This window comes from Electrophorus electricus, chromosome 5, assembly GCF_013358815.1.
Source record: "Electrophorus electricus isolate fEleEle1 chromosome 5, fEleEle1.pri, whole genome shotgun sequence".
NCBI classification, from domain to species: domain Eukaryota; kingdom Metazoa; phylum Chordata; class Actinopteri; order Gymnotiformes; family Gymnotidae; genus Electrophorus; species Electrophorus electricus.
Window position 1 is genome coordinate 29,610,555 of NC_049539.1, and position 26,581 is coordinate 29,637,135.

The following is a 26,581-nucleotide window of genomic DNA, read 5'->3' on the forward strand; positions in this document are numbered from 1 at the left end:
CTGTGTGTGCCTGCATATACGTGTGTGTGTGTGTGTGTGTGTGTGTGTGTGTGTGTTTACTGATGTAGTCTATGGCACACCTGGACTCTGAATGTGATGTGGAGGAAGAGTGTGGGTGTGTGGATGATGAAGGCTGTGTTTCAATAGATGAACTACTGACAGTCTTACGACATGGAGGAGCATGGAGGAGGTCCTCACAGCACCGCCTCCACCCATCCAGGAGGAGAATAGAGGAGCTCCAACAGGTACACACACACACACACACACACACACACAACCAATGCCTCCGCCTATCCAGTAGGAGCCCAGAGGATCTCCAACATCTACTCACACCACATACAAACACACACACACACACACACACACACACACACACACACACACACACACACACACGCACACCACTGCCTCCACCCATCCTGGAGGAGCATATAGGGGCTCTAACAGGTACACACACAAATACACAACACACACACACACACACACACACACATTAACACACACACACACACACACATATTAACACACACACACACCTATTAACACACACACACACACATCTTAACACACAAACATATTGACACACACACATTAACACACACACACATTAATACACACACATATTAACACACACACATATTAATACACACACATATTAATACACACACATATTAACACACACACATATTAACACACACATATTAATACACACATTAACACACACACATATATTAACACACACACACACATATTAACAAACACACATTAATACACACACATATATTAACACACACACACACATATAACACACACACACACTAATACACGCACACACATATATTAACACACACACATATTAACACACACACATATTAACACACACACATATTAACACACACACACACACACACACATTAATACACACACATACACACACACATTAATACACACACACACACACACACACACATATATTAACACACGCACACATATTAACACACACAATACACACACACATATTAACACACACACATTAATACACACACACATACATATATTAACACACACATTAACACACACACATATTAATACACACACACACACACACATATATTAACATACACACACACACATATTAAGACACACACACACATTAAGACACACACACACACATATATTAACACACACACACCAGATGTGTTATGTGTTCAGGACCTGGTGAAGGTGTTTAAGGAGTTTGGTTTTAAGGAGGAAGAGAAGATTCCATTCTCTGTGCTATCCCAGCATCCTTTTCTGCAGGATCTCATGGAGAGCTCTTCCCAGTACCTGCTCACAGTGAGTGTTATAAACTCCCCCACCACCACACATACATTGTATTACACACTGATGCATTTATTTTAGTAATAATTCTGAATATTAGAGGTTTTGTCTTTGAATTTTGTGGCTTTACTTCACCCAATACAGCTTTAACAAAGAAAATCAGGTGGTGGGTGTGGTCTAAACCAAAGAGAATCAGATGGTGGGTGGGGTCTAAACCAAAGAGAATCAGATGGTGGGTGTGGTCTAAACCAAAGTGAATCAGATGGTGAGTGTGGTCTAAACCAAGGAAAATCAGATGGTGGGTGTGGTCTAAACCAAGGAAAATCAGATGGTGGGTGTGGTCTAAACCAAAGAGAATCAGATGGTGGGTGGGGTCTAAACCAAAGAGAATCAGATGATGGGTGTGGTCTAAACCAAAGAGAATCAGATGATGGGTGTGGTCTAAACCAAAGAGAATCAGATGGTGGGTGTGTTCTGATGAAATGTGTCTCTGTGTTGTTTGCCTTCTACAGGACATTCACAGAGTTCTATTGTCCCAGCAGAGTGAAGGCGAGTCTACAGCAGCATAGACCCCCAAATCTTACATAATTCTATACATACATACACCCACACACACACACACATACACAATCTTACATAAATCTACACCTCTACAGACACACAAATGTATTCACACACACACACACACACACACACACACACACAACTATTCACATTCACAACAAACACACATATACAATCAAATAAATAAATGTAATTTCACACAAAAAGACACACTCATGGCATTTCACATATCTTTAAAATATTACTTAAATACACTGTTGAGAGTTATTAGATGTCAGATATTACTTAAGCACACTATGAGTTATTAGATGTAAGTACCATATTGTTGTTCTTTAAAATAAACTTTTGCAATACATTTTGCTAAACTAAGGTATAACTACTAAGAAAAAATTACTAAAATATAGAGTTCTGCTTGTGACAAGGCTGCATTGTTTCTCTGTAAGTCTGATAGTTATACTGGCTAAACCACCCTGTAATGCTATAATCTTTGTATTCTGAAAAAAACAACTAACCAAGCAAAGCTGTGAGGGCTCTTTCTTTGACTTAGTTATAGTTCTGAGAACACTCTTTATGTGACACAGTCCAGAGAACACTCTTTATGTGACTTATAGTTCAGGGAACACTCTTTATGTGACTCACAGTCCAGAGAACACTCTTTGTGACTTATAGTTCAGAGAACACTCTTTGTGAATTATAGTTCTGAGAACACTCTTTATGTGACATAGTTCAGAGAACACTCTATGTGCCTCAGTTCAGAAAACACTCTGTGACTCATAGTTCAGAGAACACTATTTGACAATTATAGTTCAGAGAGCACTATTTTTATATGGTCTAATTGAACATCTACCTGCTGGTGTGTCTGGTGTATAAGGTTTAACTGAACATATTTGGTCATGAATTGTCAAGAGGTGACAGGTGTTTAAGAAACTTAAAACATGAGAACCATGTTATTTACAAAGGCTGTTATCATTATAAATTATTATTATTATTATTTACAAAGTCTGTTATCATTGCTGTTGACGTACAGCAATTTTTGAGTTTGTTAGCAATGTTAGCAGCTTTTGTTCTAAACTAAAGAAGCAAAATTTGGACTCCAGACATGTTTTGGCCTATCAATTGCATCCAGGGTAAGCGACAATTCAAGTAAATCTGATTTTTAACTGAACTGTCCCTTTAAGTGGCACTGACACAAGGCACCAAGATGTGTGTTGTGATTCAGTCTGGGACACACCAATCATATAGGAGCCATTCCATTTAAGTACCATGAAGCATGAAGATTGAGTATGAACTTCACCCCACATACAGGCTTACGTTAATATTCGTTAAGTCAAAAGAATCATTTTGTCTTCTACAAAACAGCAAACACTTGATGATGAAAGCTGGTGTGTGAAGGACTTATATTAGCTAGTAGCATAATGGTAGAGCTTATAAGTGATTATATATAAAGTACAACTGGAATCATAATCACATAAACGTAAATCTATGAATTGTTATGTGAAGGCAAGTCTGAATACTGTGACCAAGTTTAGGAAAGTTTTATTTACTAACACGTACTTTGTCTTTTCCTCTCCATCAATCTCCACTCCTCCATCTATCTCCTGTCCTCCATCAATCTCCTCTCCTCCATCAATCTCCTCTTCTCCATCAATCTCCTCTCCTCCATCTATCTCCTCTCCTCCATCTGTCACCACTCCTCCATCTATCTTCTCTCCTCCATCTATCTCCTCTTCTCCATCAATCTTCTCTCCTCCATCTATCTCCTCTCCTCCATCTATCGCCACTCCTCCATCTATCACCACTCCTCCATCTATTGCCACTCCTCCATCTAGCTCCACTCCTCCATCGCCACTCCTCCATCTATCGCCTCTTCTTCGCCTTCCTTGTGCCTCTATATTCCATTTCCTGTCACACCTTCAGACAGTCTGACAATCTGCTGTTTGACTATTTCCTGTTTGATGATGTATTTTCAGACTTGATCTTTTTGTTGTAGAAAGTACAATGGATTTACCATCATTCACAATTTGGCCCATTTTCACCAATGTTTCCACTTCAAACAATTACCGACACCTTTTAACAAAATATTTATTTACACATTTACAGTTCCAGATCAACATGACATATTAATGTTGGCTTTACCTTTTCATATTGATGTTGACATTAGACATGATTGCTAAAGACTTTGTTGAAGTGCTAGAATTGTGGTACAGTGTTACATTAAAAAGTATTTTGTAAATACTTTGTAAATATTGATGCTGACATCATTATCTTTTCGTATTGATGCTGACAACATGACCTTTTCATATTGATGTTGACATCATTACCTTTTGGTGTCACACACTTGTGGGACACCATACTTTGTCTCAGCATTATCAAAGGATACATTGTTCACATAAACAAATTGAAAGCCACCAGTCAGAATTTAAACCAGGATAGAGCATGTCCTTTAATTCTTACAAGATTACTAGATGGTATCAGATGTATCCTGTGGTCTATGGTATCATTTGATGCACTGTGCTCTATGAGCACAATGACATTGGAAATTGTCAAATGGGATTAATAGATCATTAGCGTTAATACAGCATTGATATTAATTGATCACTGGTTAATAGATCAGTATCATGTTTGAGTATTATAACAGGGTCTAAATCCAGTCTGAAAAGTTTAAAAAATACTTTTGACTATTCTTTTGTGGGTAAGAGCACTTGTTCTGTATGTTTGATACTATGCTCTGTCATCATATCCACCAGTTGTTTCGGTAGAAGAGTGTGTGTTTCCCTGCAGACTCAGGTGTTCCTCCAGGACACACACATGCACTGAGGAGTCAGAATCCCAAAGCCTAAACCCTACATAGAGGGGCTCAGTGAATGTGGAGTGGAATGTGTGTAAGTGTGTGAGTGTGTGTGTGTGAGAGGAGACGTTGTAGAAGGACAAAGTGCCTGCAGCCCAGTCCAGATACACTCCTACTCTGTTAGAGCTGCAGGGAGGGGCAGAGATGGCAGTTCTCTTCTTATTGTGCCAGACAGAGTAACTGATATTAGTGCAGTTCAGACTCCAGGACTTTACATTATGTCCAAACCCACAGCCACCACTGTCTCCTTTCCTGCTGATGCCTTTATATGTCACTGATATTTCAACCCTCCCACCACTCCACTCAGCCTCCCAGTAACAGGGTCCAGTCAGACTCTCTCTACACACAACCTGCACACACACATCAAATCTGTCTGGATGATCAGGATAAGGCTGCTGCTCCCACACACGCGTCACCTTTCTGTTCCCCTCAGACAGAGACAGACGTGTGTGTGCTGTGTTTGGGTCCAGTGTGAGATCACACGCATCTGCACACAAGCAGAGACATTAGAGGAGAGAACACAAATAATGTAGGGATGTGTGTGTATGTAGTGTTTCCATATTATATGTATTTATACTGTTGGGCAGTGTTAGAGATTTTGTGAGTGTGTGTGTGTGTGTGTGTGTGTGTGTGTGTGTGTGTGTGTGTGTGTGTGTGTGTGTGTGTGTGTGTGTGTGTGCACATGCATGTGCACTGCTGCTTACATTTTCTTAGTCCTGGTTTGATTCTGATCTTCCCTGCATGTTCCACCCTAAAGAAACACACACACACACACACACACACACACACACACACACACACACACACACACACACACACACACACAGTAGCTTAGGCAAAAAACGCTTTATTAGTGGTGTGAATGTATTCACTTACAGCATGGGTTCTGCCAGCGGTGTTGTTAGGCCTGATTTAGGGGTGCTACAGCCTCCTTTAATGTTCTTTAGCCCCGCCCCCCCCAAATAAACATGCTTTATTAGTTTCAGTCATCCATACTTTTCATTCACTCTGTCTTATTCAATCGTGCCATCACTCATCATTCTTCTTCAAGTTCATAATCTACTGGGATAAGGAGCGCTAGGACCTGGGGGAGGTGCTGCGGCCTTACAACAGTCCCAAAACCTAAACCACAATTGGATTCTGAAAGATTTAAATATTTGGGCGATCTGTGACACTGCTCACTATCGCTCTGCACTACTTTGCTCAAATCTCAAACAAGTAATGTTCACATTATATATATATATATACTGATAAAATTTTAACTTAAATGTTTTACATTTTCAACAACTTAATATAAATAAATAAATGAACCCAACAATAAATAGCTCCACAGATGCCAGCTGATTTTCAGTTTGTTTTGCTAGAGTCCTGTCAAAGCAGTCGTACACTGAGGTGAACATAAAATAAGGACAGTCACTGATGTGAAGCACAACTGTGACACAGTACCACTGTTGGACCTTTGTTTCCAATAGCGCCACCTTGTGGATAATTTACTGCTTACTAAATGAATGTGTGAGTTACACATTGTTTTATAATTCACTATAACACTCTCACAATAACAGCACAATGTACTACATTTCACTATAACAAACATAACAGCACACTGTACTACAATTCACTATAACGCACTCAAAATAACAGCACACTACTACAATTCGGTATATCTCACAATCATAGCATACTGTACTGCAATTCACTAACACAATAACCGCACATACTGTACTACAAATCACTAAAATGCACTCACAGTAACAGCACACTACTACACTTCACTAAAACACTCAATAACAGTACACACTACTACAATTCACTAAAACACTCACACTAACAGCACACTGTACTACAATTCACTATGTCATACTCAGAATAACAGCACACAGTACTACAATTCACTATAACACTTAACAGCACACAGTACTACAATTCACTATAACGCAACAGCGCACAGTACTACAATTCACTATAACACATAACAGCGCATGGTACTACAATTCACTAACACACAATAACAGCACAAAGTGTACTACAATTCATAACATACTCACAAAGGTCCACTGTACTACAATCCACTATAACACACTCAGAATATCTGGACACATTGCATTACAATTCACTATAACTGTCACGTCCACAGACCGGAGCGTTCCCCGTTTCCCTGGCAACCTAGTTACTTCCGGGTTTACGTCATTCTCTGTAGTTTCGTGTCTCCTCCCCTTCGTCTCCAGCTGTTCCGAGTTCGTCCCTAATTGTAGTCCTATAAAAACCCCGTTCCTACGTCTCTTGTTTGTGGGTTATTGTTTTGACAAGATATGTGTTTGATTAGCTCTCAGGTTTCCTCGCTTCATTAGATCCTGTGAGTTCTCCATGTTTAGTTAGATCCTGTGTGTTCTCTGTGTTTAGTTAGATCCTGTGTGTTCTCTGTGTTTAGTTAGATTTCATGTGTTCCCCATGTTTAGTAGATCCTTTGTGTTCTCCGTGTTTAGTTAGATCCTGTGTGTTCTCCATGATTAGTTAGATCTCATATGTTCTCCATGTTTAGTTACCTTCGCTCTGTTTTCCAATTCCAATTTACTCATCTTGTTAGCCTGTTGTTCTTTCTGTCCTTTGTTCTGTTTTTGGTCACTTGTTTCTGTTATTAAATCTATTATTTATCAAACTCTTAGTTACTTTCATTATGGCATTACTCACTAGTTACTCACATACCAAGCAATGCATCAGCACTTTGCAAGTGTGTTCACACATCACCCCTCCCTCGTTACATTAACACACTCACAATAACAGGACACTGTACTACAATTCACTATAACACACTCACAATAACAGCAAACTGTACTTTAATTCTCTCTTTCTCTCTCTCTCTCTCTCTCTCTCTCTCTCTCTCTCTCTCTCTCTCTCTCTCTCTCTCTCACACACACACACACACACACACACACACACACACACACACACAGAGTACAATACATACAGTAGGACCAGTGATACAGGAAGCCCTGTCACACATACACAAGGAACAGATGATTATGGCCTTCAGTAGGTCAGAAACACCACACACACACACACACACACACACACACACACACACACACACAGACATACTGCTGTTTCAATTTATGACACTGTATTTTGTGAATAAGAACGCATGTGCCTCGTGTATGACACTGTATGTATTTCAGGTATAAGAACATATCTGTCATGTATGACAGTACATATTTTAGGAGTAACAACATATCTCATGTGTGACACTATGTATTTTAAGAATAAGATCATGTGTGTCTCATGTTTGACACTGTATGTATTTCAGGAACAAGATCATATGTGTCTCATGTATAACACTATGTATTTGAGGAATAAGAACACGTGTGTCATGTATGACATTATGTATTTGAGTAAAACTGAAGTATAAATAGGTGGGTTTTGTAGAAGTGGGTCAGAGGAGATTGGATTGACTGTTCCTCTTACATACATGAAAATTATTAAAGTGACTGAACCTCAGCTCTGTGTCTCCTGTTATGGGTTATTATTTTATATACATCCAAATTCATAATTTTTCATTTGGATTTTTGTTTCTCACATTTGGAGTGTGTGTTCACCCTAAACACATGGTGTTTTAGGGGATTTCTACATGCCTGAGTGTCTCCAGTCTGCAGTGGGGATCCTCCAGTCTAGCAGAGAGCAGCTTCACTCCTGACTCTCCTGGGTGGTTGTACATCAGATCCAGTTCTTTCAGGTGGGAGGGGTTTGAATGCAGAGCTGAAGCCAGAGAAGAACAGCCTTCCTCTGTGACCAAACAACCAGACAGTCTGCAGAAAGGAGAGAGAAGGAAGAAAATGTGTTTGCACGTAGCAGACTTTACTGTAAAGAAAAGTTTGGAATTAAAAACCATGAAACAATAACCTTTTTTATCTGGAGGTTTTTAACATTTTTTTTTTGCATTGTTAGCTTTGTAATGATAAAATATGTCTATAATCTTGTAATTTATTGCTAAGGTTGTTACATAATCTGTAATAATTGTTGATAATAATTGTTGTCTTTCTGTTTCCATAGCAACTCTGGAGCGCTGTTCTTTAGCTGTAATCTTCACTCACATGGTGTATCCCACAAAACCATTTGGAAACTCACCATCTCCAAATGTTTTAGAACCATAATCCTTTTGTGCAGCCATCTTTAGATGTTTATTAAAACTGGACTCTGGTATATGCCAGATTTGAATAAAATAAAATGAATAAAACGTCTGCCTAAAATCTATTTTTTTTTAAACTCAAACTAGATTTTCTTTTCCTCCCAGTGGCTTGTCTTACTGTCATTGAACTAAGCCATTTGAATGAAAATGAAAATAAAGGTGCACTTTCTGGAACAAAAGGAAGCCAACGTAACATCAGCAAAGGCCACGTGACAGAGGCCACACAGTTATCTGCATTTTCCTATGCAGAGCAATGGAAACTGTATTTATTCTTACAATTAACATTAAGTAACATTAAATTAAACAGAATATTATAGAATATCTTTACTGTAATTGTAGAATGAAATGATAGGTTGAGGTGGTGTAAAACCTTAAAAAATATGCATCATAGAACATCACAGCTTAAAATTTGCATTTCAACAATGAATTCACAGAATGTTCACCTGAGACTCTCCAGTTTACAATGTGAACTCTTCAGTCCAGAAGAGAGCAGCTTCACTCCTGAATCCTGGAGGTCATTGTTACTCAGGTCCAGTTCTCTCAGGGGGTTGTTTGCAAGTTGTAGAGCTGAGCCCAAAATTTCACATGTCTGTTCTCCAAGATTACACATTGCTAGTCTGCAATGGCAAAGATTTTACATTCAGTGAGGAATCATTTAATGCATTAAGACAAAAATGTATTTAGATCATGATGCCTAAACAACTCATTTTGTGGCTTTTTTTGATTAAAGTGATTACTGAAAGTAATCTGCTGCACATTGTGATGATCTACTGCAGAATGGACAGTATTTAGTTCAGACTTGTCAGGGTGATCGGTGATGTCAGAATGGACAGCTATTGTGTCAGACTCATCAGGGTGATCAGTGATATCAGAATGAACAGCCATTGGGTCAGACTTATCAGGATGATCAATGATGTGGTCAAAATGGACATTTGGGTCAGACTCATCAGGGTGCTCAATTATATGGTGGTACAATGTCTCTAGTTTTGCACTTTGCTCATAGTGTGCAAGAGCCAGATAGAATACAGCACAACTGAGAAAGAGGCCCATGCACTTCTCTTTGCATTACATTATGAAGTGTACTTTGGTGGCAGTATTGATCCTTTTACTGTTTACATTGATCACAAACCCTTAGTGTTCCTCCAGTGCATGGCTAGCACAAATCAATGTTTGATGCACTGGGTTTTAATCATTCAGGGTTGTAATTTAAACATAAATGAATAAGAATTTATTATTTATGCATAAGAAGGGCATAGACATTGTGGTGGCTGATGCTCTATCAACGTGCTAATTGGATGTTTTTGTTTTGTGAATACTAGATCCTAGAAGTACACTCTTATGGGGGAGGGGGTATCACATACTGTGTCTATTTGTTGTCTATGTGTATGCTGTGAGTTGTGTTCCATTCTAGAGCTGCTTCCAGATCCACTTATGAATTCCACTGCTGAGTTTCATGCTTGCAAGCAAATCATGAGAAAAGATGAAGGTTCCTTTCGCCAACCCCGAGACAAAATAAAAGGAAGAGGAAAGAAGACCAGTGTGATAGGAGAGCAGAAAGATTTGGTTTTGGAGACACATTTTACTAGACTGTTCTATGATGATTGACCAGGTGTTTGACTTCCCATTTTGACGTTGCTCTTGTCTTTGCCCATATAGTTAGTTTGCTGATTGTATATTTGCACAAATTTCATGTTGTTCCATTGTTGTGAGTTAACTGGTGAATAATGAGTGACTGCTGTTTTGTTTGAGGTGTAAGTTTGGTCTGTTTTCACCCAGGGAGTAAGTGTAGTTGTGTGTGTATTTTCTTTTATCTGTGTATGTTTAGTCAGCATCTTTTTTCTAGTGTGGGTTGGTTTGTTATTTTGGCATGGGTCACTTCTGGCATTACATTCCTGTGTCACACTGTCTCTTGTACAATATACTGGTTACCATTGAACAACTTTTGTCTATTGTGGTCTGTCCTCATTTCAACTAGGCAGTTGTCTAGCTGTGTCTCTCACACTTCCTGTTACGGACTGGAGCCTCGCCAAGGTTGTAACATCATTGAATAACATCACTTAAAATGTGCATCTTAAGAATGAATTCATAAAAGGCTCACTTGAGTATCTCCAATGTACAGTGTGAACTTTCAAGCCCTTTAGAGAGCAGCTTCACGCCTGAGTCTTGCAGCCTGTTATTACTGAGCTCCAGTTGTCTCAGGGAGCTGTTTTCCAGTTGAAGAGCTGAACCCAGATTTCCACATGTCAGTTCACCAAGATTAAAGAGAGCTATTCTACAATGACAGAGCAAATACAAAAAACATTATAATACACCACAAAGAATTTATGAACAAAGTTAAAAAAAAGTATGTTTGAACAGTTGCTGTGGTCTCCAGCGCCACTGGAAGTTAATGCTAAGGTCTTACACAACCACAGAACTTAAAGCCATTGTTTGCTGGAAGTTAATGTTAACTAAGATAATACATGACCAAAGAACCTACAGCCTTTTTGCTTTTGATAATGTAAGAAAAGTGTAGGAAGCTTTCCATATGCAAACATCTGTGCTTCGCATGATCTGTTTATTACTAGGGGTTTTATCTTCTTAATCAGGGTTAGAGGTTAGGGTTAGTTAGGGTCATTCATCTTCTTTAGTGAGATAATCAGAAGGTTAGGGGTTAGAGTTAGGGTCATTCATCTTCTTTAGTGAGATAATCAAAGGGTTAGGGGTTAGGGTTAGTTAGGATAATTAATCTATTTTACAGACCTAATCAGAGGGTTATGAGTTAGTTAGGGTCATTAGTCTTCTCTACGGAATAAATCAGAGGACAGATCACAGGGGCTGTACATTGGCCCTGTTCTTGTGTCTGGTTTCAATTCCAGACTCTTTATTTAGGGAACCTGCTTTATCGCCTCCTGCATACAAAACCAGGCACAACTATGGAACCATTATTTGTGATTGGGAATAACTGTCTGTTTTACACAGTGCAATGTACATTTTATGTCAATTAATTAGTTCAATACAGTGTTTTGAGCCTCCTTTATTGAAAGTGAGTTAAAACAGACATTAATTTGTATTATCTGGGCACAATCGACTTCACTATCCCATCATACTATTCCTAAATTTCAATTCAGTAATGAATTCACAGAAATTCCACCTGAGAATCTCCAGTTTACAGTGTGAACTCTTCAGTGCAGCAGAGAGCTGCTCCACTCCTGAATCCTGAAAGTCATAGTTTCTGATGTTCAGTTCTTTCAGGAAGGACTTTTCTGATGTCAGAACAGAGAAGAGACTTTTGCTGTTGTCTGTTGTGAGATTACAGCCTGTAAGACTGCAAAGACAGAGAAAATAAAGCCCATTGAATAAAATAGTATGAAATCAAGTAACACAGAAACATCCTGAAATGGATACTAAACAAGGGAATATTCTGTTATTAATAATAATTTTTATTAATTGTTAATTTACATTAATGAACATAATTTCAGTACACTTAACAATCCAGTGATAAAAATATTAAGTAAATGAAGATTTGCAGACAAGACAACTGATTATGAATATTTTAAATACATCACATCATAAAGATGTAATTGTAACTATTATAACTGATATAACTGTTTTACTGTGAATGTCACCATAAGGATATAACTGTTTCACTGTGAATACGTCACTTTATAATGATATAACTTTAACTGTGAATATATCACGTCATAAGAATATAACTGTTTTACTGTGAATACATCACTTCATAAGAATTTCCAGTTTACAGTGTGCTCACCTGAGTATTTCCAGTTTACAGTGTCTCACCTGAGCATCTCCAGTTTACAGTGTCTCACCTGAGCATCTCCAGTTTTCAGTGTCTCATTTGAGTATCTCCACTTTACAATGTGCTCACCTGAGTGTCTCCAGTTTACAGTGTGAACTCTTCAGCCCATCAGAAAGCAGCTTCATTCCTTCATCTTGCAGGGTGCTGATATTGATACACAGTTCTCTCAGGGGGGAATTTGATGATGCCAAAATGGAACATAGATTTTTACACAAATCTGTGTCTAGACTACAGTTACCTAGTCTGCAAATACAGAGGAAGTAAGGCACATTTTAAACAGGGTGTGACAAATCAAACTGCACAGAAATGGTTTGAACAGCTTGAGAAAGAAAACAAGCAAGAGGCTTATTTTAGCTGAAGTTTATGTGGAGTTATTTGGGTGTTGCTAGCATAGACTACCTTGGCTGCTAGCATGGATTAGCTTCAATGTTTGCATAGCAAATCACTGGATGTTTCCATTCACTGCTGGAAAAATTTATAAGCCTGCTAAATTGTAAGTTTAAATGAGAAAGTATACTATTTCTTTACAGTATTACAGCATTTACAGTATTTTCCCAAGCATTTACAGTATTAGCTACAGTATTTTCCCCTAATGGTGGTATGAAGCTAATATTGTTGTGGAACTTACTAAAGTAACTTGCTATGATGTTTTAGCAAAAAGAAACATGCAAACTTGATGTATAGTGATTGATGACTTTGCGTGCATGTGGAGAGGTTTTTGGACACTTCCGAGAAGACTAGGACACCTACTGGAATACATTGTATAGCTACTTAGTCATTTCATGTATATGCTCAAAACCATTCAATTTATTAGGCAAGACTCTGGTGAATAAGGAAATGTAGAGCATGAGTGAAACTGAATCTCCAGCATCAATAGACACATTATACACCCAAAAAATCAAAGGAGTTTTATGTTTTGTTTTGTTTTTTTCTTTTGTATTAGATGAGCTCAAATGGAAAGTAAATGATGGAAAAATAAGCCTGGATGTGAACGGGTGTCTTGTCCCAAGTGTCTACTTCAATTTAAATCCTGAATGATCATTGTGCTATGTGTACAATTTCAGATACCTAGTGTTATATCCAGCAAATAACAGCAGGATACAAGATGTTAGACGGCAGTATGTACATGAATCACCAAGTGGCTAGCATACTGTACAGAAACATCTGTGTTGAGGACAGGCTGGAAGTTTCAAGGTCAAAGTGAGATACATTACCAAAGTTGTGGAAAATGACCATGCTAATATCCTGTTGGACTTTCAGATACAGGCAGACAAGATGTTAACAACTAACCAACTGGAAATAGTGATGGATAAACAGCAGAAGAGGGCCATAGAGATAGATGTGGCAATCCCAAGAGATAGCATCATCAGGAACAAGGTACAAAAAAAATCCCTTGAGAAATACCAAGGGCTGAAAGAAGAGCTAGAAAAGATGTAGAGGGTGAAGGCAACTGTGGTTCTGGTGGTAATCAGAACACTAGGGGCTGTGACCCCCAAACTGTGAGAATGGGTCCAACAGATCCCAGGAACAACATATGAGATCTCTGTCCAGAGGATTGCAGTCCTGGGAACAGCTAAGATGCTTTGCAGGACCCTGAAGTTCCCAGGGCATCTGGTAGAGGAACCAATATATATATATATATATATATATATATATATATATATATATATATATATATATATATATATATATATATATATATATATACTCACACATACACACATATACCCACCAAAGCCAGACACTGAATAATACTAGAAAAGTATATGGGCATCACACAACAATGCCCAGTGGTTCCAGTAACCATCATGCTAGCAGATGTCCAAGAAAGGGACAGCTCTTCATCCTTCAGACCTATAATTGCACTCCATGAATGCCTGGCAGCACAACTGAGCTAGGTGGCAATGGATGGAATCCACCCTAAATGGTTAACTGAAAGCTGGACAGTCCTGATCCTGTAGGAAACCCAGAAAGGGCCATTTCCATCCAACTACTGGTTGATAGCCTGCCTCTGCCCAACATGGAAGATCCTGTCAGGCATCACTGCAGTTAAGATTAATAGGCACATGGCTCAATACATGAGTAGGGCCCAGAAAGGCACTGGCAAGAACACCAAGCATCACCTACTGGTGCATAAAACAGTCACTCAAGACTGTAAGACCAGACAGACCAACCAGTGCACTGCCTGGATTGACTACAAAGAATCCTGTGATTCAATGCCCCACACATGGATCCTATAATGCTTGAGGCTGTATAACATCAACAGGACTCTAAGGACCACAATTTTCAATCTTATTACAGAGGTAAACAAGTGTAGATTTAGGAATCTTGCCCAAGGACAAGCTCAAGGCCAAATCAATCCCAGTCTGGACAAGTGCTCTATGGTATAGCATAGCGCATTTGGCCAGACAGGGATTGAACCACAGACACCCACAGTAGAAGTAGTGTTGAGGAGTAAACTACATCACTACACTATACCAAACATTGAATATATCAAATGATTTTGCTGGTTCTATTCTGCCACCTTGTGGTGTGTTGTGGTATGTGAGAGTTGTGGGAATACTAGACAATATGCAGGGACCCCCAATTTAAAATGTTTGATCCAGTGTATCAACTCTAAAGCTGTGTGGCATCTTCATTGTGAGGGTGAATGAAACATTTAGCAGTACTCAATTACTAATATAAATTATTCAATAAACAATAGTTAAACACTCACAGAGCCTTTCGGGAGTTTGCAGCAGCTGGAATTAGTCTCCTGTAACCCTCCTCTGATGTGTTGTACTTCTTCAAGTCCAACTCATCCAGCACCTCCTCTGAGGTCAGAAGCATGCAGGCTAATACTGAACACTGTCCAGGAGAGAGCTTCTTTCCTGAGTGTTTCTCTGATAGTAGATACTCTTGAATTTCTCTGGCAAGAGACTGGTCCTTCATTTCAGACAGACAGAGGAACAGGTTGATGGATCTCTCAATGTGGAGGTGTCCTGTTTTTATTTGGTCTTTGATGTACAGGACTGTCTTCTTGACACTCTCTTGGCTGCTGTGTGTGTGTGTCAGTAGCCCTTGTAGGAGACTCTGATTGGGTTCCAGTGAGATTCCCAGCAAGAAACGGAGGAAAAGGTCCAGGTGTCCATTCTGACTCTCTAAGGCTTTATACACTGCTGCCTTCAGCAGGTCATGGAGAGGAACATTTTCAGACCTGCAACTGGGCTGTAACTTAAAAGTCTGCAGTGCCCTCATTTTATTGCTGAGAAAACAGTGAAACACATAGAGAGCAGCCAGGAACTCCTGAAAGCTCAGATGTACAAAGCAGTAGATCTTCCTCTGGTAAAGCACAGATTCCTCCCTAAAGATCTCTGTGCAGATCCCAGAGTACATGGAGGCCTCAGTGACATCAATGCCACACTCTCTCAGGTCTTCTTCATAGAACAACACGTTTCCCTTCATCAGCTGTTTGAAAGCCAGTTCAGCCAGTTTCAGAATCATTGACCTGTTGGATTCCAGATGTTTCTTTTGATCTCTTTCCTTTTTCCCCTCATACTTCTCATTCTTCATGTTGATCTGAGTGTGCAGGAACTGTGTGTACATCTCAGTCAGAGTTTTAGGGATTTCTGTATCAGTTTGTTTTAGTATTTCCTGAAGCACCATGACTGAGATCCAACAGAAGACTGGTATGTGACACATGATGTGGAGGGTCTTTGCTGTCTTTATGTGTGAGATGATTTTCTCAGCTTGGTCTTGGTCACTGACTCTCTTCCTGAAGTACTCCTCCTTCTGTGGGTCTGTGAATCCCTGAATTTCTGTCACACGGTTGATGTACTGAGGAGAGAATTCATTGGCTGCTGCTGGTCGGGAGGTTATCCAGATGAGAGCAGAGGGAAGCAGCTCTCCTTTGATGAGGTTTGACATCAGCACACCCACTGATGATGTCATGCTTATGTCAGATACTTTATTACACTGGGAAAAGTTCAGTTGAATTCTGCTTTCATCCAGGCCATCAAAGATGAACACAACTTTGCACACATCATATATCTTTGGGTCCAGATCTTTTATCTCAGGGTGGAAGTAACACAGGAGTCTATGCAGACTGTACTGGTCATCTTTAATCAGGTTCAGCTCACGGAATGGAAGCACAAACATGAAATCTATATCCTGATTGGCTTTTTCCTCAGCCCAATCCAGAATAAACTTCTGCACTGAGACAGTTTTCCCAATGCCTGCAATGCCTTTAGTCAGAACAGTTCTGAGCTTTGGCACTTCTGCGCCTTTATCTTCTTTTGGTTCTGTGTGTCTGACACCTTCAGCCATCAAAGCTCTGATCTTCTCTTCCTCCATGTCTCCTTCAGGATCTTCTACAGGTTTAAAGATGTCTGAGCAGTTGATTGGAGTGTCTTGTACCAGTTGTTTCCTGAGTGTTTTCTCCATCTGTAAAACCTCATGTTCTTCATTCACTCCTTCACTCTCTCCATCTATGATGTAGAGTTGTGTGTAAACACTGTTCAGGAGGGTTTTATTCTCTTGTGATTTGACTCCCTCAAATAAACTCTCATACTTGTTCTTCATGCTGGTTTTGTGTGTGTATAAGACTCTGTGCAGGACATCATCCACTGGTGTGTGTAAGTCCTGCTGTATGGACTCTTCTATGTCTTTGTGTGGGAGTAGAACAGGATGGGTTCTGGATTTCTGTATGCATTGGGGACAGGAAAAGTCTCGTGATGGAGCAGACTGATCCCAGTAATTGCTGATACACCGCCTGCAGAACCTGTGTCCACAGGTGATGGAGACTGGGTCTGGCAGAACCTGCTCACACACTCCACACCTGGACACCTGAAGGAGATCATCACACACTCCACACCTGGACACCTGGAGGAGATCATCTCTCCCCCTGCTAACAGAGACAAAGAGGAAAGACAGGATGAGAGGAAGAGAAGAGATTCTTCACTCATACTGAAACACAAGGTAATTAGTGTGAGACTATATACACACATACAGACAGACATGACATCAGTAATAAGAGTATATATACACCAACAATCTGTAAACTCATACTGTAAAGATGTCAATAATAAGATTATACAAATTCATCAAAAATGAGACCATACAGGCTATATGTAGTCATGACACACACACACGCACACACACACACAGACACACACACAGACACAGACACAGACACACAGACACACAGACACACACTATATATATATATATATATATATATATATATATATATATATATATATATATATATACACACACACACACACACACAGTATATATATATATATATATACACACACACACAGTATATATATATATATATATATATATATATATATATATATATATATATATATATATATATGTACACACACACAGATACACACACACAGATACACACACACACACACACATATATATATATATATATATATATATATATATATATATATATATATATATACACACACTCACACACACACAGCCACACACACACACATACACACACACACACACACACACACACACACATATATATAAATATATATATACTTTATATTTATTTGCTCCATCTTGGTGACTTAATTAGATGTTTTAATATTTCATTTCATTTTTATGTATCTTTCCACTAAATTGAATGATTTCAGCAGAGAAGACAATCTAATGAAGTGTATTGATGCTAAAGAATGGATGAATTATTCATTATTAATGCTTTCTTTAAATGAAGATACATCAATAACAATCTTAAGTCTTTGTTCACTCATACCACAAATTAATCCCCAGGAATTTTTGCATTGTTTTTGATTTTCAGTTAAAATTTTCAGTACATATTAGGAATCTTGTTTGGTCTTGAAATGATGATGGTGAATTTTCAGGTTTGAGAGTTATTCCTGGATTGTTTCAGCTCTTCTGGATCATTGCAGTGCCTTAGACAGGTCACTTTGGTAAAGTTTCTAAATGCAGTTGCACAGCTTTTAACGTAAACTTGGCGCAGGGATCAAGTCACTGCAGTAGCTCCCTTCACTGGTTGCCAGTGAAATGTAGAATTGATTTTAAAGTGTTGGATATTCCTTAAGGCTTTACATGGTGATGTGCCTGAATGCATTAGGGAATTGCTAGTTTCACATGCAAGCACCAGATCGTTGAGACCTTCTAATGAAGGTCTTCTTCTTGTTCCGAGGTTGAAATGAAGTCTGTACACTGAAATTATGGAACATTCTTACTCTCAATATCAGACTTTCTGATTCTATATTTTCTTTTAAGAAACATTTCAATTTTATTCTCAGGATTTTATGGAGTTGTAAATGTTGGTGCTGTGCTAATTGTATATGTATAGTTTAACTTTTTTGTAATGAATGTTTTTTGTGAAACATGTAGCTTTGTCTTGGAAAAGTGCTATATTAATTACATTTACTAATTTATTATAGGAAACGATTTGAAAGCCATTCAACATTTTCATGATGCAAGACCTGAGAAAAACTGTCCCACAGATATTCATTTAAGACTAAGAGAACTATTAACTGCTTTACTCCAAATACTGCTCATAATAAGAGAACTAAAATGACACCACCTTATGCAAAGCTCTTTGATGGATTTCTTGAAAAATATTTTTGAACAATTTGTTGTTTTGAGTGTGGCTCTGGATCTCTTTGGAGGAACATTCTAGACAGAACCAGGTCATGAACAAGGACTTTCTGCTTTTTGAAGCTGAGAACAGTCACTTCTAGAGACCTTCAAACACTTCCAGGAACCTTGGATGATAGTATATAGTGTTAGAGTTTTCACATAGCTTCAAATACTTCCAGGGACCCTGGTTGATCTTATATAGTGTTAGACTTTCTAATGTATTTGGTGGGTGGGTTTTTATGTTGGTAAACTGTTACTGGCATTACCAAGTGTTTTCCAACTGTGTCCAACTGTACATTTTGTATTACTAACAGAACTGTTGTAAAGTTTATGCAGGTCTCCACCCCTCTTAGATCTTATGAGGCTTTCTCTGGTGTGTACTCACATGGCCTTACAAGTTGGCAAAATGGTGGCACGGTAGCACGCAGTGGCCACTCTAGGTTCGATAATGGTGCTATTGTGCTACTATCTGTCATCTATACTACTTTTTCCCAGCATCTTAAACCACACATACATGGAAACAACAAAGCTCCATGTATACCACCGCCATAGCCTGCTACACTTAAGACATAATGCACAAACCTACCTGGACAACGGCGTGCTTCAGACGCTCTGTGAGCTCAGGTTGCTATGCGTACCAGGCCTGCAGACCACAGCGTCACCTAAGTCCAAATGCTGAAGGGGGAGACACCGCAAGCGGTGAGCAAGGAAGCAGAAGCGGGGGAAGCGAGCTGGGGTCCGTGCTAGGCTAAAAGCTAATCCTAGCAGGCCAGCTCTACCATCTCTATTCCTTTCAAATGTCTGCTCCTTGGATAATAAACTGGACTGCATCAAACTCCGGCGGACTACAAAGCGAGAGTTTAGAGACTGCTGTGTTTTAGTCTTTACTGAAACGTGGCTCAGTAACAGTATTCCAGATGCCACCATTCATCTGGATGGATTAGTCTCAATCCGTGCCGATAGAGACAACGCGCTCTCCGGCAAAACACATGGCGGAGGAGTATGCATTTATATCAATGAGTCCTGGTGTAAAAACTCTATGCTTATCATTAAGTACTGCTCACCACTGGTGGAGTTTGCTATTGTCAGATGCAGACCTTCTTATTTACTGCGGGAATTGACCTCCGTGTTTATAATCGTGCTGTACATTCCACCCAGCGCGCACACACAAGAGGCTCTCCAGGAACTGTATGGAGCAATTAGTGAATTGCAGAATGTTCATCCAGACGGACTTTTTATTGTCACCGGAGACTTCAACCACGCAAATCTCAAGTCAGTACTGCCTAAATTCCATCAACATGTGAACTTTGCAACGAGAGGAGCGAACGCGCTGGATCTCGTTTACAAAAACATTTCTGGCGCATACCGGGTGGAGCCCCGCCCCCACCTCGGATACTCTGATCACATGTCTGTAATGTTGATTCCTGCATATAGACCGATCGTCAGACACTCGAAACCGCTTCTGAAGCAGCTAAGAACCTGGCCAGCAGGAGCCATCTCTGCTCTTCAGGACTGTTTTGAGCAGACAACTTGGATTACATTCAAGGAGGCTGCTACTGACAGTGGCACTGTTAACCTGGAAGAATATACAGCATCAGTGACTGGCTACATCAGCAAGTGCATTGATGATGTTACTGTCTCCAAGACCATCACCGCACGCCCCAACCAGAAGCCATGGGTGACTGCTGAGGTGCGCATGCTACTGAGGAGCCATGACTCAGCCTTCAGAACAGGTGACAGAGAGGCTCTCAGGAAAACAAGAGTCAAACTGTTATGTGCGATCAGGGAAGCAAAGCGTGCACACGCACAGAGGATCCATGGACACTTCAAAGACACTGGTGACACACGGCGCATGTGGGAGGGCATTCAGGCCATTACTAACTACAGGAAAACATCACCTTCCTGTGACAGTGATGCCACCCTCCCAGATGCACTGAATGACTTCTATGCACGGTTTGAAGCGCAGAACAATGTTATAGCAGAAAAGTCCATCCCTCCGCAAAATGACCAGGTGCTGTGCCTGACGGTGGCTGATTTGAGGCATACTCTGCGTGAAGTTAACCCACGGAAAGCTGCTGGACCAGATAACATCCTGGGTCGTGTGCTCAGAGAATGTGCTGACCAGCTTGCAGATGTTCTGACAGACATCTTCAATATCTCTCTGAGTTGCACCATGGTCCCAACATGCTTCAAGACCACCACCATCGTCCCCGTGCCTAAGAAGCCCACGGTGTCATGTCTCAACGACTACCGTCCCATCGCACTCACATCCATCATCATGAAGTGCTTCGAGAGACTCGTCATGAGACACATCAAGACCCCCTTCTCTAGACCCCCTGCAGTTCGTGTACCGCTCCAACCGCTCTACAGATGATGCCATCTCTACCACACTTCATCTGGCACTCACATCTGGATAAAAAGGTCACCTACGTAAGAATGCTCTTCATAGACTTCAGTTCAGCATTCAACACCATTGTTCCTCAGCATCTGATTGGAAAGTTGAGCTTACTGGGCTTAAACACCTCCCTCTGCAACTGGATCCTGGGTTTTTTGACTGGTAGACCTCAGTCAGTCTGGATTGGGAGTAGCACTTCCAACACCACCACACTGAGTACTGGTGCTCCCCAGGGCAGCGTACTCAGCCCTCTGCTGTTCACACTGCTGACTCATGACTGTGCAGCGATGCACAGTTCGAATCACATCATAAAGTTCACCAATGACATGACCGTGGTGGGTCTCATCAACAAAGACAATGAGTCAGCATACAGAGAGGAGATGCGAGAACTGGTGAGATGGTGTAAGGTCAACAACCTGTATCTGAATGTTGACAAGACAAAAGAAATGGTTGTTGACTTCAGGAGAGCAAGGCAAGATCACTCCCCGCTTGCCATCAACGGCTCCTCAGTGGAGATCATCAAGAACATCAAGTTCCTTGGTGTTCACATAGCGGAGAACCTCACATGGACCCTGAACACCAGTTCCATCACCAGGAGAGCCCAGCAACATCTTTACTTCCTTCGGAAGCTGAGGAAAGCCCATCTCCCATCACCCATCCTCACTACCTTCTACAGTGGTACTGTAGGAAACATCCTGAGCAGCTGCATTATTACCTGGTTTGGGAACTGCACTGTCTTTGACCGCAAGACCCTCCAGAGAACACCTGAGAAGATCATTGGGGTCTCTCTTCCCTCCATCACGAACATCTACATAACACGCTGCATCCAGAAAGCCACCAACATTGTGAAAGTCCCCACACAACCTTCACATGAACTGTTCACCCTTTTGCCATCTGGAAGAAGGTACCACAGCATTCAGTCCCACACCTCCAGACTGTGCAACAGCTTCTTTTCAGAAGCCATTAGACTCCTGAACTCTGTCTAACTCCAATTCTAATTCAGATTCCAAAATCTGCACTTTTATACATGCTTATACACAGTCACACACACATACACACACACACATACATACATACATATCTATACACACACTCACACATTGTTTTGCATCGGACTAGTGCTGAAGTCAAACCTCACACAAATAAACTAATAAACACACTCCTGTTGCAGTCTTGCACACTATCCTACTTGCTGCTAGAGTACTGTACTAAACCAGCACTGTACTCTGAACTGTTGTGGCTGCTACAGGTGACTGCTATGTTCAGTGTAGCACGTCACTGACTCCTATGCACAACTCACTTTACATATTCCCAGTACTGTGTACTGCACTAAATAATTTTACTGTCTACTCATTTTGTATTTGTCCTGTTCTGTATTTATTATTGTTTATTTAATGTTTATTTAATGACATTTTTGCACTATATTGGACTGTTTGCACTTGTGTAGCATGTTGTCTGTTGCACTGTTGTTTTGTGTTGCACCATGGTCCTGGAGGAACACTGTCTCGTTTTTGTTGTGTACTTGTATATAGCTGAAATGACAATAAAACCTCTTTGAACTTTGAACTTGAACTGTAGAGTACAGGTTACACAACCCCAGCTGAGTGTTTAATAACATCACCCTCCTCTGGTGTGTACTGTTGAGTGCAGGTTACACAAGTGATTAATAACACCTCACCATGTCCTGTTTCTCTATTATAGATTCTATAGATTGTAGTCCCTATTAGTTATGGGTAGATATTTGAAAAGTACATATATCACTTAATGAGAGAACTCATTTTCAGAGATCTAAACATCTGGTTGGTTAAGGTAGGTTCTGAGTTCACTTACTTTTGTCTTAGATTCTGCGAAATTCAAGGCTTGTTGTCTGAACCTAGTTGTTAGTTGCTTGGTAGCGGTAATTACTCACTACAGGTGTAGTTTTGCCCTGACCTTAGGTGTGAATTGAGGGGCGGGCTCAGCACTTATTGAACTGAGTTCAATTAGGACGACTCTAACATCAGCTTCAGTGTGCTTTGGTTTGTCTCGTTGGATTATCATCTGGTTGGTTAAGGTAGGCTCTGAGTTCACTTAGTTTTATCTTAGATTCTGTGAAATGCATGGCTTGTTGCCTAAACCTAGTTGTTAGTTCCTTGGTAGCGGTAATTACTCACTAAAGGTGTAGTTTCACCCTGAACTTAGGTGTGAATTGAGGGGCGGGCTCAGCACTTATTGAACTGAGTTAAATTAGGACGACTCCAATCAACATCTGGAGGAGGTTTGGTGGTGTTCTCAATCAGTTCATCTACATCTCACCTACAAGACTTCACAAACTCAGCTAAGTATCTTCTCATATTATCTCAATCCTTTATCTCATACATCCACAAATCAAGCATCTGAAATGTGCTTCACAATTCCTGTCCACATATCCCACAGATCTCCTCGACACAATCATAGACGTCGCAATCTCAGCAACCTCACTGACTCACAACGCTTCACACTATCACCTATCGTGGTGGCAGGAGGGCTCTGGAACTGCCAATCTGCTGTCCAGAAGGCTGACTTTATCTCAGCATTAGCATCCCTCCACTTCCTACACTTCCTGGCTCTGACAGAAACATGGATCACCCCTGAGAACTCGGCGACTCCGGCTGCCCTGTCCTCTGCCTTTTCATTTACGCATTCTCTGAGGCATTTTGGCAGGGGTGGTGGCACAGGTTTACTAATGTCTCAAGAGTGGCGTTTCACTCCACTTTCCTTCTTTACACTTTCAAACTCCTCTTTTGAATTGCATGCCATCCCCACCAAATTTCTTATCATTGTCATCTACCACCCTCCAGGTTCCCTAGATCACTTCATTGATGAGCTCGACATCCTCATTGAAGGAAATCCACTCATTCTCCTTGGTGACTTCAACCTTCAATCATTGGCTCCCTGTAGCTGCACGCATCAGATTTAAAACCTTGATGCTTGCCTACAAATCCAAAAATGGACCAGCCCCTTCATACATGAGGTCAATGGTCAAAGCCTGATCTGTACCTTGAGTAATTCAAACCTCAAGTACGGCTCGGCTTGAAATACCTTGCTTCAGGTCTCATGGATGACAAGAATTGAGATTATTTTCTGTCCTGGCTCCAAGATGGTGGAATGAACTCCCACTTGCTGTCCGGACAGCAGAGTCCCTTGCAGTCTTCAAACACAGACTGAAGAACCATCTATTTGTAGAATATTTAAAGGACAACTGACACTGCTCCCTTATTGACTGACTAATTTAACACTTATTGTAGGGCACTATTTATGCTTTTTAACAAACTCTAGCACTTATTGTTTATAGCACTTATCATTGTTTAAGATAGACCTTATGTATTTTGCACTTCTAGCTATCAGCATTCATCCCTGTATTCTACACTATTCTAGTTCATTGGTATGTTTAATTCTAACCTACTATACTGTACTTGGATATATTCTATGAGTAAATGACAAAGCACTTTTGTAAGTCGCTCTGGATAAGAGCATCTGCTAAATGCCATAGATGTAAATGTAAACACAGAAAACAGAAAATACCCCCTTCCCCAAACCTACACTTTTATGAAAGAGTCTGTAATTAGTCTGTAATCTTTCACTCACCTTTGGTCAGAGGGCAAAGGTCCACTGCTGAAATTAAGATGCGTTTCCATGGACCAGTCACTCTTCATAGACACACAGCTGGGAGTTGAAGATGATTCACTCTTCATAGTCACACAGCAGGGTGTTGGAGACTCTGCTCTCTTTACCCTGATGAAGATGAGGAAAGTGTTGAGTAATTACATCCTTCACTACATCTCATTTATCCTGAATATTCCCTCTTCCTGTTTCCTCAGATTAAGTGCTGATGGAAAGCTCCTCACTTTGGGTCAGAGGTTCCTCCTCCACTGCTGGAATTATGAGGCTCCATCATGGAGTTGTTCGTCTTCACACACACACAGTTGGTCACTGGAGATGCTGCTCTCTGCTCTCTGTCAACAGTTCATAGATGATGAGTAGGAGCTGGACACTAAAACACTGATTATAATGAACTTGATGTCACTGTAATTTAAGTCACTGCCTCATAAACAAATAAGCACAATGCAACTACAGTGTGTGACATACATGTTGACATGTGGGAGACTGAACAGTTTACCTCTACAGGTATTTATAAGACCAAACGGAAGGAGACTGAACAGTTCACCTCTACAGGTATTTATAAGACCAAACTGAAGGAGACAGAACAGTTTACCTCTACAGATATTTATAAGACCAAACTGAAGACATGTTGATTTATTTTAGTACTCTGTACTAAAGTGTGCGTTGTTACTGTTCTCACTCTGCTGCCTAGGCCAGAACCTAACAGTGTGACCGTAACAAACCTAAAGAAGTCATGAGATAGCAAAACCTGTCAGCATAGACTATGATATAAAACTGTGACTGATTTGGGTGAACTTAAGAGTCAGGTAATGGATATCTCTCGTTTGGTCAGTGCAGTAGGTGCCATTATTGTATTGCACTTAATCAAGCAACAGAGTGATAAGGTGATTAGAGAAAGTTCTGCTTTCTGCCATCAGTAAAGAAAAACATTAATATTAATAGTGACATTTAGGCCTTCTACAGTCTAGAATGGCAAAACATGACTAGTGAGTTACTTCAATGGAACTCATTTAATAACACTGAGCATATATATATATATATATATATATATATATATATATATATATATATATATATATATATATATATATATATATATATATAAATATTTGGTACACATAGTTATTTTTATAGTGAATTCTGTTTTTCAGGCATGTTTCAGGTATGGTTTTTAGGTGTTTAGGTGACATTTACAATGAGTACATATTA

The 26,581-nt window shown here is 40.1% G+C and overlaps 2 protein-coding genes across 3 annotated transcripts in view; one reads left to right on the top strand and one right to left on the bottom strand.

Moving 5' to 3' along the window:
• The window catches only part of spef2 (sperm flagellar 2), a 31,857-nt gene extending 29,882 nt beyond the window's left edge, over positions 1 to 1,975 (top strand). Inside the window, exons 35-37 of one of the 2 annotated variants that reach the window (XM_035525836.1) lie at positions 69 to 245; positions 1,213 to 1,335; positions 1,833 to 1,975. In XM_035525836.1, coding sequence (XP_035381729.1) covers positions 69 to 245; positions 1,213 to 1,335; positions 1,833 to 1,889 — 357 coding nt within the window. In that variant the 3' untranslated portion in view covers positions 1,890 to 1,975. Of the gene's footprint in view, positions 1 to 68; positions 246 to 1,212; positions 1,336 to 1,832 lie in introns of those variants that run through there. The other variant, XM_035525837.1, reaches the window with a different exon arrangement.
• Positions 1,976 to 3,773: 1,798 nt separating this feature from the next.
• Positions 3,774 to 17,307, bottom strand: LOC113568383 (NLR family CARD domain-containing protein 3-like). Its single transcript, XM_035525840.1, has 6 exons — positions 17,023 to 17,307; positions 15,428 to 16,956; positions 9,356 to 9,529; positions 8,359 to 8,532; positions 5,437 to 5,483; positions 3,774 to 5,219 (listed from the first exon to the last, which is right to left on the bottom strand). The coding sequence occupies exons 1-6, from the start codon at positions 17,269 to 17,271 to the stop codon at positions 4,606 to 4,608; spliced, it is 2,787 nt and encodes a 928-aa protein (XP_035381733.1). The 5' UTR covers positions 17,272 to 17,307; the 3' UTR covers positions 3,774 to 4,605.
• Positions 17,308 to 26,581: the final 9,274 nt, after the last annotated feature.

Coding starts and splice junctions, on each gene's coding strand:
- LOC113568383 (XM_035525840.1), bottom strand. CDS start 17,271: ATGAAGAACAAGTATGAGAGTTTATTTGAGGGAGTCAAATCACAAGAG. Junction 5,484..8,358: donor TGCAGACTGGAGACACTCAG/GCATGTAGAAAT, acceptor GTGTTTCTTTAG/GGTGGAACATGCAGGGAAGA. Junction 5,220..5,436: donor CAAACCAGGACTAAGAAAAT/GTAAGCAGCAGT, acceptor GCTTGTGTGCAG/ATGCGTGTGATCTCACACTG.